The following is a 15,650-nucleotide window of genomic DNA, read 5'->3' on the forward strand; positions in this document are numbered from 1 at the left end:
AGGGTTTAGATAGGGCTGGGGGGGGGTGGGTTAGGTAGGGGAAGTGAGGGGAAGGTGGGGGGAGGGTAAAGGAAAGTTCCCTCCGAGGCCGCTCCGAAATCGGAGCGGCCTCGGAGGGAAAAGGCAGCGCGCGCTGGGCTCGGCGCACGCAGGTTGCACAAATGTGCACCCCCTTGCACGCGCCGACCCCGGATTTTATAAGATATGCGCGGCTACGCGCGTAGCTTATAAAATCCAGCGTACTTTTGTTCGCGCCTGGTGCGCGAACAAAAGTACGCGATCGCGCAAATTTTTAAAATCTACCCCAATAGGTTTGTTAACAAAAATATCAACAAATTACATGTGGTTTGGAAGTCCTACTTTTTTAATTTCATAGTTTTCCTAATTGTACTTAAGCTTGTAACACAACTGAAAACGTTTCAGTTTTTGAAGCACTTTAACGCTTCCTAGTGCAGCCTTAACTGCAAATGGTAGCCACATTCCCCCACGCGCCTGATGGACCCCAATGCGGCAGTGAAATATAAAAACTTTAAATTATCTCTCTGTGTGACTGTGAATCCCTAAGTACACCATACTCAAAAATACTTTAACCTTAAATTACTGGCATTTCTTTATAGCCAAATTTTCATATGTCTTTAAACAAGGATACCACCAAAGCCTTTGTCTCACCTATAGGTGGAAAACCAAAAATCCTATTGTTCAAGAATGAAAAAGCAGTATCTTGTGAGATAAAAGCTTCCTGTGATATCATTAGTTACACTGTCTGAAAATTAAAAAAAACAAAACATGAAATCAGTTGGGACCTGCACTAGAGGGGGTTAATACTAACTGCAATAGTATACCAAGCCACATCGTAAGTGACCATTTTTTTTTTCTTCCTACCTGGACAACTCCATGACAGTGACAATTAAGATCTCCTCTCTGTTTATGGGAACCACTCAAATGATGCATTCAATTTCAAACTCTTGTCATAATACACTGATGCAACTGTAGGATGGAGTATTCCAGGAGGGGCCCTGCTAACCATCCAAATGATGGTTCCAATACTTTATTTTTGTGCAAGTTATTTTTTTTGGTTTTCGTTTTGAAAAAATATTTTAAAGATTGCAAATGTGTGATGCTTGCTCATCTCCTGGAGATGACCCTGCCATCTTCCCCAGTGCTCTAATAACTTATCAGTATGATGCTAAACAACTGCACTTCCAGGCTAGGAAACAAAATAACGACAAAAATAATATAGAATCTTTGCTTCTATAAGGTGTTTTTGAAAGCATCCAATTTGTTTTCCTTGTAAGGCAATTTTGAAAAATAACTCTTGAATGAATTTCCTTCTTTGAGGCAACAGAGTGGATCACTGAGGAGCTGGGATCCAAGTGAAGAGAAATACTAGGACATGAATGAGGCCATGTGCATGTAACAGGTACTTGAATCCACTAACAAAACTGTTTTGTGTGCCATAAGGGATTCCCATCAAAATACGATCCTCTTTCTGTGCTATTTCTAGAATTGTAGCTATTCACCGATTATGAAGAAGCTTGCAGAAAACTACATAAAAAAAAGAAGTAGCAGACGAAAAAAGGTAGATTTTTTCCCCCTCCGTTCAGGAATGGAAAGAATTAACATGACAGTTACTTCTTGTAACTTTGGTATAGTAGCTCCATTTTCCCGGTAAACCTGTGCAGTAGGAACCCAATCCCATGTCTCAAGTGAAATGCATGATAGGGGCCTTGTTAGACACACATTTCAGACCGTTGCTTTAAGAAACCAGGAATCACACCTTCGTGCATCTTCCAGCTTAGCACTGTAAGACACGTTAATCCCATGGTCCACCCAAAACTGCCCAAAAAAAGCTTCTCATTTGCAGTCAGAACCTGATGAGACCATAGAATCAGGGCAGAGAAGTACCACCAGCTACTCCTGGTCCTAGATTATTAAGGGCAGTATTTAAAAAAATAGTAACAACCAGGTATGGAGCATGATAAATACATCCCATCAAGCCATCAAACCATCCCATCAGTTCTCTACCTGGAGTAGTACAGACTCTTTCTTTCTTAAGAGAAACCAAACCAAACCAAAATCTAATTATGTTTAGGAAAGCTAGTTATCGCCAGCCCCATGGTAAGAAAGGGTTAAGATGAGACAAGTTATTACAGACATCCATTTCTCACTTCACACTGAGTACCTGTTAACATACGTTGACACTCTTACTTAAATTCCTCACAAGGGAAAAGAAACAAGAGAGAGTAAATTTCACTGTGCTCACACGACAGCAAAATACCTTCTGTTCACAGCAAAACGTGTGAAGGCCAAATTAAAAAAAAAAAAGATGGATGTTGCATGAGTTACAGTGCAACCATATATCATTTTTTCTTTTTTTTTTCTTTTTTGTTCTTTTTAAAAAAAAAGGATTGAGTACAACACAGTCAGGTAAAGTGGCCACAAAAGTAGCTGTCTTTGGCAAGAAGTCAACACCCCGACCTTCTATGTCACCTTCTGCCCATTTCACTCTGTCTCATAAAGTGGATGTTGTTGGCGCTATCTGACAGTTCTGGGTACTGCTCTACTGAGAGGACGAAGTAGCCATCGTAACCCTGCACCCGGCCCACGCTCAGCAGCTGCTGCTTTTCCCCTTCTGTCCATGAGCGGATTCCCTCTTCCCCATCCTGTAGTCTCTGTTGCTCCCTAGACCAGGCTTGGGATACTGCACGCTGCCTGGCTAACTCCAAGACCCGGGCCTTCTCCTCATCCAAGCTGGTCCCGTAACGTGTGTTTAAACACAGAGCGCCATACTGCAGCTGGATATCGGTGTACCGTCTAGTCCTTCCACTGAGAACTGTGTTGATTTGGGACACTGTGACATTCACACCGTTTTCAAGGGTTCTCCTCCCACCACTGAGACCCAGTATGGACAAGTCACTTTCTGAGGGCCCTTGCTTAATGAAATAGTGTGTGTCCACTCCATCAATGGTGAAGTGTAAGTTCTCTAAGTACTGAGCATTGTTCAAAATGGCCGCAATCCTCCTGCCATCCTCATTGGCCATGCTGATGATGTCAGTGGTGACCCTCCCATCTTTAAGAGCAAACTTGACCCCCTTGCCAAAGATGGAACCGCCCGATGCAAATATTTTGTTCTCCTTGGCCAGCTGGCAGCCGGCAATGCTGGATCTATAAATCTGGTCAAAGTGCTCCAAGGTGACGAAAGCTTTCAGCTGCTTCTGCACTTCACACTGCACTCCCAGGATTGACTGGCAGGAAAAATAGAAAAAAAAAGAGATGCACATTAGAAATAACACAGCAATAAGGAGCATCGGAAGACCATTAAGTACAACGTTCCAATGAAGAACTCCAAAATGTAATCAACTCGCTGCTAATACCTTATTTATTGCTTTGGCTGGAAGATACATAACTGAAAAATGAAGAAACATTTTGAGAAATATGTGATTGAAGAGTAATTACATGCAAATTAGCAGACGTGATAAATTTCATCAAAACAGCAACAGATCTATTTCTTGCTAGCATTCTTCCCTCGCCTAGTCTTTTTACATTTCCGCTTTTGTCCCTGCCTATCACATTTCTTATAATTTCACATTTCCTTTTTTTATGGAATAAAAGATATGGCCTTTAATTTTAGCTACCAGTCAATGATTCCAATAACTTATAGCACAGGATTAGCCCCATTTATTTAGAATTATAATGATAAAAAGTAGCCGAGCAATAGGAGATTTCAAAGAATTCAAACATGTTTTCCCAGAAAATAAATGAGAAAGAATGTTTTTTAATTTTTGCTCTCACTAATAAATTAGTTGTCCAAAATAATGATGGCAATGAGAGAAATTTGAAAGCTGCTCTGGATTCCAAAAACTCAAACACTTTTGAGGGTTCTCAGGATTGGATGGATGATTTCAAACTCACTCCAAAGGAAGGCATTGAGGCGCCAAAGGCTGTGACTGTCTTAGCTACGACTACTAAAATAATCGGGACTGAACCCTCGCAGGATATCACTCCTTAATTCAAGGCATTTTTTTGTTGTCGCTCTCTCTTTGGTTCTCTACAATCTTGCAGGGTCATTTAACAAATCGTGTTAGGGCATTATTGCGGGCGTTAGGGCATTATTGCGGGCGTTAGGGCACTAACGCCCACAATAAAGCCATAATGCATGCGATAAATAACGCATTGCGAGATGCATATGCAAATTCTAAAAATTTAGTACAGTGGGAGGAGTTTATGAAAATGAAGGATGCTTAACATAGTGTGTGTTACTTTATTGCATGCTATTGTGGGATTTAATGCCAGAAATAACTACACCTTTTTTCCTGGTGTTTATGTCTGCGATAGTTGTGTGTTATGGTCGAACTGGGATTTGCAATAAACATCATGAATCCCATGCTGGGGGTGGAGTGGGGGTGGGAAGAAAGAGAGAGAGAATCTGGGGAGGGACACATATTAGTCAACTTTTTATACCACTGTAAGAGGGGGCATTCTGAACTTGGAGTGAGGTTTTGGTGGTGTGCTAGGTTTTGAGGGGCAGTTTTACATGCACAGTCAGAGGTACGAACTGCATAGGTAGACATCAGTGAAGATTTTATGTGATTTGAAGTGTTGAAAGGTAACAAAAGATGAGATTTGTACATTGTACTCTCAACCTAGTTTGATGCACTCTCTACCTAGCTGCTATCAAGCTAGGTTAAGAGTACATTGTACAAATCTCATCTTTTGTTACCTTTCATCATTCCAAATCACATAAAATCTTCACTGATGTGTACTGTGCTGGTCGTACCTCTGACTGTGCATGTAAAACTGCCCCACCCCCAAAAAAAAACCTAGCCCACCACCAAAACCTCACCCCAAATTACTAGTTGCCCCTCTTACAGTAGTATAAATAGTTTACTTATATGAGAGCCGGCACTTCTCTAGCTATGTGGTACCTGGAAAATTACCCTAACCACAACCCTTTTTATCACGGGCGCTATTTTCACTATATTTATAGCGATTTGATGAATCTAGGTCTTGGATAAATAAGTATACAAGTTCCCATCCTTAATCCAACACTCATGCCCTTTTCACCTCTCCCCATGTCTTACTACGAAGTTTTGTAATAATCTAAACAGCTATGAAAACTAGCAACAAACACTTCTGCATACTCCACTAATAACACTAACATCATCAAATACATTTAGCTGCTTGATTTATAGCTATGGGATGTAATTCATTAAGCTATCCATATTCAAAAGAATTTGTCTGGGTATCTTTGGATTTACTCGGACAAATTTCCTTCTCTGCAGATCATCAAAATTTTACCCAGGTAATTCATCACCTGAGTACATTTTAGCCAGATAAAAAGAGACAAGATGGAGGAGGCATTCCCTGGTTAGCCAGGTAACGCTGATATGGAGTACAACCCAGATAAAATTAGCCAGTTAAGTCTGATCGCGATGATTATAGCCCTAAATTTTTCCTGGTAATTCTAGCCAGATATTTATTTATACAATTTACAACCTTCTGATCCACCAGTCTCAGCGGGAAACAATACATTTATAATTAAACCATAAAACTATAAATTATAAACAAAAAAATTCTAAAAATAAAACCTAGTAAGGCAAAACAAACTATAATAAACTAGCTGTTGCTGAAACCCTCCTACTCTCGTGTCATAGCAATCACAGTCACCCCACTAGGAACGCCTATGCCCTGAAAGCTTACCCACATTAACTTCAGTGAATGCTTCCTTAAAAAGATTACGTTTTCAGTTTCCTAAAACTGAGTGAATCATGAACATTCTCCAAAAAATCAGGGAGCTCATTTCTGATTGCCCCAGGCACTCCAAAGGAATTGTTTTAGTCATACCCATCTAAAAGAGGGTAACCTCTAATAGGCCTTTAGAGCATGGACACAAGGTGCAAGATGGATAATATGGCCAAAGATCGATGGAAAAACAACTAGGTCTCAGGCCATGCCAAGATTTAAAGAGCGGCGGAGAAAAGAATGAGAGAAGAGCCTTTGTGAATCTGTCCCTAAATGTCCACAATCAAAAAAAAAAAGTGAAAGAATATCAGCGAACAAAGAGCATCAAAAAGGACCCGCTGTAAACTGTAGAGATGGGGCGGTCCATTTTCAAAGCTCTGCCCTGCCTGCGCATTCACAGTGGGCATATCTTTAGCTGGCTTGGACAGGGGTGTCCCGTGGCCATATTTAGGTTGGGAGGAGGGGGAAACAGTGTCCACTCGTTCAGTTTTCTACGCTATACATGCCATTTTGCCCTCCTTGCCCCTGCCTCCCCCCAGCCTGGTCGACAGCAAAAAAACAGCAGCGGCAAAGTACCTGGCGCTTTCAAAGGGAAACAATATGCATGATTGGCAGTATATTCACTCCACGGTCTCTTCTGCCTTTGCCTGCCCATCACCCACCCTTTCTAGTGTGAATATCGAACAAAAGCATTTAAGATGCCCACTCTTTTTCTGATCTTCCTGTTCACTAAACCTGTTCTTCTTTAAATCCTATTATTTAACTGCCAGTCTTTCTCTTTTCATTTATATATCTAAAGACACTTTTACCACTTCCCTTTACTGACTGGGCAGTTAGCTTCTGCCTAATGCACCTTCCTGCTTCCCTCGGTAATTTTGCCTGGGTCCTCATCATTCTGTCTCTTTGTACTTCATGAAAACTATTCTTTTTTGCTCTTAACATTTGGGTGAACCATAGTGGTCTTGTCACCAATCATTTTTTAAAGTCTTTAAGATCATGAGAGGTCTTGAACGAGTCGATGTGACTCGGTTATTTACACTTTTGAATAATAGAAGGACTAGGGGGCATTCCATGAAGTTAGCAAGTAGCACATTTAAGACTAATCAGAGAAAATTCTTTTTCACTCAACGCACAATAAAGCTCTGGAATTTGTTGCCAGAGGATGTGGTTAGTGCAGTTAGTGTAGCTGAGTTCAAAAAAGGTTTGGATATGGTCTTGGAGGAGAAGTCCATTAACGGCTATTAATCAAGTTTACTTAGGGGTAGATTTTCAGAGCCCTGCTCGCCTAAATCCGCCCAAAACTGGGCGGATTTAGGCGAGCAGGGCCCTGCGCGCCGGGAAGCCTATTTTACATAGGCCTCCCGGCGCGCGCAGAGCCCCGGGACTCGCGTAAGTCCCGGGGTTCTCGGAGGGGGGCGTGTCGGGGGCGTGTCGGGGGGCGGGCCCGGTCGTCGCGGCGTTCCGGGGGCGTGTCGGCAGCGTTTTGGGGGCGGGTACGGGGCGTGGCTACGGCCCGGGGGCGTGGCCGCGCCCTTCGTACCCGCCCCCAGGTCGCGGCCCGGCGCGCAGCAGGCCCGCTGGCGCGCGGGGATTTACGTCTCCCTCCGGGAGGCGTAAATCCCCCGACAAAGGTAAGGGGGGGGGTGTAGACAGGGCCGGGCGGGTGGGTTAGGTAGGGGAAGGGAGGGGAAGGTGAGGGGAGGGCAAAGGAAAGTTCCCTCCAAGGCCGCTCCGATTTCGGAGCGGCCTTGGAGGGAACGGGGGGAGGCAGCGTGGCTCGGCGCGCGCAGGCTATACAAAATCGATAGCCTTGCGCGCGCCGATCCAGGATTTTAGTGGATACGCGCGGCTCCGCGCGTATCTACTAAAATCCAGCGTACTTTTGCTTGAGTCTGATGCGCAAGCAAAAGTAGGCTGTTCGCGCGCCTCTTAAAATCTACCCCTTAGGGAATAACCACTGCTATTAATTGCATCAGTAGCATGGGATCTTCTTAGTGTTTGGGTAATTGCCAGGTTCTTATGGCCTGATTTGGCCTCTGTTGGAAACAGGATGCTGGGCTTGATGGACCCTTGGTCTGACCCAGCATGGCAATTTCTTATGTTCTTAAAGTCAGCCTTTCTGAAATCCAGGATCCCAGTTCTAGTATAGTTTCTTTCCGATCCAATGTTCATATGGATCCCCAGGTTGTCCCTTACCATAACCTCATTGATACTTGCTCCATTTGTCAGCTTCGGGTCTGGCTACGATTGGGCTCTTTAACTTGTTGCCCGAGAAAGATTTTTTTGAAAGGATTCCAGTGTACCCCTATTTCTATATGTAGAACAAGATATTTTTGGGTGGCTGTTGTTCTGCTATGCAATTTAGACTGTGCTCTGTAAAAAAAAATACTCACTGCATAAAATATGAAATCTTTATGGCAAGGAAAAGATGCACATTTAATTCCACACATTGCAGTTATATTTTTAGCACATAATCCGCTGTGAGCAAGCTTTTTGGAATAGCCGACTATAAATGTTCCAATTCAGACAGAGCCACAACAGAAAAGAGATGTGTTTTTTTATTGTGATCCCCTGAATAAATAATGTATTGTCAGCCAGAAAAAAAATAAATCATCTTTTTAAGTCTATAACCATCATGCCACGGCATATTTTTGCTAATGACTGTGGAAATCAGGCTGGATGATAGGAATTGGCTGTACAGATTTCCAGTAAGTAACATGAATGCTTGAAAACTGCTCCATGGTCCTTAGTAAAAAGGTGTTTCTGATTTAGTATTTAAGCTATTAAAACTGCTGCTTTTTTCTTGTAGATTTTGAATTCCAGTGCCTGTGGGTATTTTGATGAACAAACTAAATAAAGTTTTAATGAAGACAGTGTTCTCCTGTCCATCGTGTCTGGTGGCTGAAGGTGTTGCTTGGGTACCGAGATGGGGGAAAAAGGTCAACCCGCCAATTCCTCCGTCTCTACACTATCCTAACCTAAGCACTGTCCTCACTATCCGGTTATTACTGCAGGGGGTAGGCTGAACATGGGTTCCGTTCATGTTACTGATGCTATTCAATAGGCTACAAGAGTTGCCACTTGCAGGAAAGATTCTCTGCATCACACATGGTAAGTCTGGGAAAATGTGGTGTAAATGTTTTCAGGGTGCAAGCATTTGAAAAATATGATCGGTGAAAAGAAATATGATAGTGTTTTTATCTTTTATTTTTTTCTAACAAATATTGTATTTCTGATCTATTATACTTGTTTTTATGTCTTTTATTTAAGATTGAATATTATTCCTTTTAATTTGATGTTTAAATGCCTACAACAGGGCATGATTAGTTTGTACACCGATGTGATACTTAGGGGCGGATTTTCAGAGCCCTGCTCGCGTAAATCCGCCCAAAACCGGGCGGATTTACGCGAGCAGGGCCCTGCGCGCCGGGAAGCCTATTTTACATAGGCCTCCCGGCGCGCGCAGAGCCCCGGGACTCGCGTAAGTCCCGGGGTTCTCGGAGGGGGGCGTGTCGGGGGCGTGTCGGGGGGCGGGCCCGGTCGTCGCGGCGTTCCGGGGGCGTGTCGGCAGCGTTTTGGGGGCGGGTACGGGGGCGTGGCTACGGCCCGGGGGCGTGGCCGCGCCCTCCGTACCCGCCCCCAGGTCGCGGCCCGGCGCGCAGCAGGCCCGCTGGCGCGCGGGGATTTACGTCTCCCTCCGGGAGGCGTAAATCCCCCGACAAAGGTAAGGGGGGGGGTGTAGACAGGGCCGGGTGGGTGGGTTAGGTAGGGGAAGGGAGGGTAAGGTGAGGGGAGGGCAAAGGAAAGTTCCCTCCGAGGCCGCGGAGCGGCCTCGGAGGGAACGGGGGGAGGCAGCGCGGCTCGGCGCGCGCAGGCTATACAAAATCGATAGCCTTGGGCGCGCCGATCCAGGATTTTAGTGGATACGCGCGGCTCCGCGCGTATCTACTAAAATCCAGCGTACTTTTGCTTGAGTCTGATGCGCAAGCAAAAGTAGGCTGATCGCGCTTCTTTTAAAATCTACCCCTTAATTTTGAACACCGGTATAAAAAAAAACCCCCAACAAGTAAATAAATAAATAAACTGTATAGGGATTCTTGGTGGAAGACTGCGTGTTTCAAACAGGTTAAGGCGCAACGAGAATTGTTTGAGGGTTTGTTTAAATCCTGTTGTACTGTATGGGCAGGTAACTGAATATTCATTGTTTAAAAAAATGAGACGACAGCACCACAGTGCATCCCAATGGGAAAAGGGAAACTTGGCAATCGGTGTTGACTGGAGCTGCTCACTGCTTAATGTAAGGACTTGTTGTAATGTAAATGTTCCTACTCAAAATAATGTAAAGGTAGAAATATAGCCCACAAAAGAAAGGGCATTTCTTAAATAACAAAGCAATAAAAAACCAACCATTAGGGACAGTTTGCAGCATCAGAAGACCAGAAACTCCACCGAGGGCTGCCCTTTCTGCACGGCAAACTCAGCAGCCCAGCTCCTCCACGGCGCTGTCCAGCTACTCCCATCCATTCCCCCGCCCAATCTGAAGAGCCCAGGTTTATGAGATCAATGGTCGTGTGTGTGTGTGTGTGTGTGTGTCCCAAATAACTTTTGTGTTTGGTGTCCTAGCCACATCAACTTTTCAGGACATATCAGGGAGACACGAGGGCTGTTTTGGTTTTTTTTTTAAATTTTCTGAATCCACGCCTAAGCGCGGATTGGGGACGTGCATCCCAGAAAGTAGGGGTGGATGGGCAGACGAGCTAGGCCATGTGGATGGGCAGACGAGCTAGGCCATGCCTTCCCAGACCACAGCTGAACCTTACTTACCGCCAATCTACCCTCTGACTGTACTATTATACTATAATCAATTTTCTATTACATTGTAAATTTTATAACATTGTAAATAATTGCTCTTTCTGTTAATCTCCTATCTCCTTCTTCCCTGTTTTATTGTAACTGCAAGATTTTAAGCTCCACACCTGTTAACGTTCTTATACTGTATTATTTTTTCACCCCCTGTTAAATGTAAACTGGCATGATGCGATGCCTATTGTGAATGCCGGTATAAAAAAAAAACACTAAATAAATAAAATGTGGTCTTTCTCTGCCATCATGTTTGTGTGTCTCTGTGCATGCGCCTTCGGTCCTGGGTGGAACTTTGTTATAGGCCCACATAGTAAGATGGAGTCTCACCAATAGCATCTCTAGACAGAAGTATTTAGGGGGAGGGCGGGAATAACAATGGGGCAGACCAAGAAAGGGGGGTGGGGGGGGGGGAACCAAAGTGATATTCAAGAGCATCGTTCAACTGTTTCTTCTATACGAGATTGAAGCCTGGAGTCTGTACGGGATGAGACTGAACTCCCAAAATAAATTCTGCACTTTAGAGTTCTATAAGCAAACCCTGCATTCACGGAGTCCAAAATGGGATGAAGAGCAAAATTAGGACTTTAGCCTGTACAGATCATACAAAAAAAAAATTCAGATTCTCATTAATCTCGCCACAAACTCTCTCCACTACCAGGCACATTGTAGTGCCTGGTAGTGGCAAAAAAGACACTCAAAACTCTTCTAGCAAACCTGCCCTACCAAAAAAAGCACTAACTCCCGTGACCCAAACACTAATAACCCTTCTTATGAAAAGGCAACGCTACAAAATAACAATGGGTCTTATGACTCCAAATCCCTCCTACTGGGGAAACAGAATAAGCTACAGATGCCTTCACAGAAACTAAACAGTAGTATAATACTTCATTTCTGACAAGCATGCAGAACATGGAGAGACCCTCACCACAAATCAGAAACTGAAACATGCAGAGAAAAGTTGAACTGGAAACTCGCAGGAAGTATACCTGGGAACTTTGCAGTTCTGATCACCCTGAATTTCTTAAAAATATTAGAAATTCCAAGCAGGGTCAAGCAAAGGTCCATCGAGCCCAGCATCCTGTTTCCAATAGTGGCCAATCCAGGTCTCAAGTACATGGCAGATGCCATAAAATAGATCGGTTTCTTGTTACTCCTTCCCAGGGATAACAATAACTTTCCTTACTCTTTCTGGCTAATAACGTGCTTTGACTTTTCCTCTAGGAACTTGTCTAAACTTCTGGCAACAGATTCCACAGTCTTTCTACTATTTACTTTAAATATGCTAGTTGCTGGTTTCAGGCGGTGTCCCCTCATTTTAGTAATTTTTGAAAGGGTAAATAACCATCATTCACTTACCCGCTCCACCCCACTCATGACTTTATAAACTTTTAAATTCTCTTTTCCAAGCTGAAGAGCCCTAGCCCGCGTGGCCTTTCATCATAGGAGAGCCATTCCAACCCCTTTATCAGTTTTGTCGCCCTTCTCTGTACCTTTTCTAGTTCCGCTAGGTCTTTTTTTGAGATGGGGGCGACCAGAACTGCACACGATATTCAGGGTGCAGTCACGCCATGGTTCCGTGCAGCAGCAATATGATATTTTCCGTTTTATTCTCCATTCCCTGTCGGGTCATCCCTAACATTCTGTTTGCTTTTTTTAGGCTGCCATCACACACTGAGCTGAGGATTTCAACATATTGTCCACCAGTGACTCCAAGGTCCTTTTCCTGGCTGGTGACTCCTAGCACAGAACCCAGCATGGTGTGCCTGTGGTGGGGATTATTTTTTCCTATGTGCATCACTTTACTCTTTTCCACATTCAATTTCATCTACCATTCAGTTGCCCAATCTCCCAGGACTCCTCTGCAATAGTACCTCACACTCTGCTGCTATTTTAACAACTTTGAATCATCTTGTGTCATCTGCAAATCTGATCACCTCACTCGTTCCCTTTTCCAGATCATTTATGATTTCAAAATAAATAAAAATTTTAAACCGCACAGGTCCCAGTAGTGATTCCTGTAGTATTCCATTTGAAAAACTGACCATTTAGTTCTACCCTCAGTTTCCTGTCTTTTAACCAGTTACCAATCCATAAGAGGAAACTGCCTCCTATCCCAAGACTTTTTAATTTCTGTCTGAAAATCCAAATAAACCATGCCAACCAGCTCACCTTTTTCTACAGGTTTATTTATACCTTCAAAAACATCTAAAAGTTTGGTAAGCTAAGACTTCCCTTTGATAAAACCATGTTGTTTCTTCGTCATTAAGCCATGTCTGTTTATATGGCCGGTGATTTTGTTTTTAACAATGGCTTCTATCATTTTGCCCAGCACCAATGTCAGGCTCCCCAGTCTATAGTTTCTCGCATCACCCCTGGAGTTCTTTTTAAAAAGTCGGAGTCACATTGGCCACCTTTCAGTCTTCAGATATGACAGGTTACAGTTTCTTTTGCTTGCAAAAAGATCTATTCCACATTGCAGCAGATCAGCGGAGACTCCTTCTGTGGTATAGTGGAGGAACGGTGTGCAGGATCTTCTGCTAATGGAAACAATTGCTGGAAAGAAAGGCACCATTAAATGTAACAAAATGACTTTAGTTACCTGGGACTGTCTTGCTTACAAAGGCAAGAAGTTTGGTTCTCAATGATTTTTGATTATCTTGTTTTCTTTTATTTAATATATTGATTAACACAAGGTTAACTGGTAATATTCAGTAGTATGTACAGGGCATTATGGAAGGGTTGGAAGCGTGAAGAGGAGGAAGTTTGGGAATTTAATAACATATACTGAGCTAATTGTTCTTGATATGGTTTGAAGAACAATAAAAACAGATTTGACTTAAATGATAGGTTACAGATTACCAGTAACAAACAGGCTAGCAATTTCATGTTTTAATTCTTTTAGAACTCTGAGGTGGATACCATCTGGTCCCGGTGATTTATTATTCTTTAGTTTGTCGATCTGATCTATTACATTCTCCATTGTGATAAGATATTTGTTTTAGCTGCTCAGAATCTCCACCATTAAAGAATGTTTCATGTGTGGATACGTTTCCAATATCCTTCTCAGTAAAGACCAAGGCAAAGAATTAATTGGTTTTTTTGCTTTTTTCTTGGCCTCCCTGAGCACCCCTTTTACCTCTTGGTCATTCAGCAGCCCAACTGACTCTCTCACAGGCTTTTAGCTTCAAACGTTCTTGAAAATGTTTTTATTGCTAGCTTTTACTTCACTGGCAAGCTTCTTCTCAAATTTTTTCTTGGCCTGTATTACTACTGTTCTTAAATCTAACTTGCCAGTGCTTATGCTCTTGCCTATTTTCATCATTTGGGTCTGTTTTCCATTTTTTGAATGATGCCCGTTTAGCTTTAACTGCCTCTTTCACCTTACCAATAAACTAGGCTGGCAGTCATTTGGTCTTCCTTTGGCCTTTTTAATTGCATGGAATATATTTTATCTGGACTTCCAAAATGGTATTTTCAAACAATGTCCATGCCTCATGCAAACTTTTAACATTTGCAGCTGCTCCTTTTAGTTTATTTATAAGTTCCTCAATCTATCATAATCTCCCTTTATTAAGTTATATGCTACAGCAGTAGTTTTACTTCATGATCTCCCTCACAGGAAGATTTTGAAAGCCTTACTGGTGCCAAAACCGGGAGATATGCGCAGAAGTTGCACCCACACGCACCATGCAAATTTTAAAAATCACACAAGTATGTGAGTATCTTCCGGTACACGCACAAATCAGGAAGTCAAAAAAGGGGCGGGGAGTGAGCAGAGACTGGGTGGGATATGGGCATTCTGGATCTATAACCTGAAGTATGCGCATAAGTATTTATGCGCATAAAACGCACACCGGGGTCCCCTACCATGTAACTTTACTTCTGCTATGGATGGCGTGTAAGTTTTAAAATAAAAAAATCTGGGCTAGTCAGCAGAATTTGAAAGGTTGAAGCTAATAGGGTAAAAGGGAGGTTTTCTCGCTAAGGGGGTTAGGAAGTCCTATCCTTTATCAGGGTGGACTGGAAATGAACTGAGGAAACTGGTAATTGTGTCAGCGCATGCATCTACTAAAATTCCCCCCACTTCTGCGGTAGAGGCAGCATTTGTGTGCACAGCTGATTTTATAACATGTGCGTGTGTGCTATAAAATGGTCGCATCCATTTGCGCGAGCATGTGCGCCCGTGTGGCTGTTTAAAAGTTACCGGTCTCAGTGATTATGTTAAATGCTATTGCATTATGATAGCTATTGCTTAGCGGCCCTCTCATAGTAACCCCTTGTACCAGGTCATGTATTACATTGAAAACTAGTTCTAAAGTCACTGGTCCCTGAGGGTGGGTGGGGTGATGCTGCACATGAACTTTCTCTCTTTCACACCCCTAAATGCCCCCTCCCTAGACTCTCCCACTTCCAATGTCTCTGTCCCCTTTAGATCCAACCGCAGAATTCTCCTCCATCCACTCCACTTCCCAGGAAGGACCCTAGCACTTTCCCCCTTCCCAGGACGGATCCTAACACTGCTCCATTCCCCCCCACCTCAGAACGGGCCCCACTTTGCTCTAGGATAGACCCAAGCACTTTTCCCATACTTTCCTCCTCCCCCTAGGATGGTCCCAAGCACTCTCCCTCTGCCTGTAGCAGGTCCAGCCTCACCAACCTGAAGCTGTGGGGGTGACTAATTTTTTTTGGGGGGAAGGGAACACTTGCCTCTCCTTGCTCCTTCGTAGCAATGCCACTGATCTTCACTGTATATCTTTTCATGGTGAGATCCCTCTCTTAATGTTACTATTTTTATGAACATATGAACATATTATATAGAGGAATAGCTAATACATACATATACACACACACACACACATACAGCCACCAATCTACTATATTATACACATTTGTCATTGGTTTTTACATATTGCATAAGCCCTACAAAGGAACGTATTGCACATGCAGGCAGATTACAGCAATGGCAATCTGGGAAACAGCTTTTTTTTTTTTTTATGGTACTCGTACATTGCAATATGTTTGCATTAAGGAAATATATAACAAAT

At 43.2% G+C, this 15,650-nt stretch overlaps 1 protein-coding gene across 1 annotated transcript in view; it reads right to left on the reverse strand.

Annotated features, from left to right (window-relative positions):
• Positions 1-233: 233 nt before the first annotated feature.
• TENM4 (teneurin transmembrane protein 4) overlaps positions 234-15,650 on the reverse strand; it is a 954,015-nt gene continuing 938,598 nt past the window's right edge. The window contains exon 30 of the mRNA XM_029602209.1: positions 234-3,245. Coding sequence (XP_029458069.1) covers positions 2,487-3,245 — 759 coding nt within the window. The 3' untranslated portion in view covers positions 234-2,486. The remainder of the gene's footprint in view (positions 3,246-15,650) is intronic.

This window comes from Rhinatrema bivittatum, chromosome 5 (genome assembly GCF_901001135.1).
Source record: "Rhinatrema bivittatum chromosome 5, aRhiBiv1.1, whole genome shotgun sequence".
Lineage (NCBI taxonomy): Eukaryota > Metazoa > Chordata > Amphibia > Gymnophiona > Rhinatrematidae > Rhinatrema > Rhinatrema bivittatum.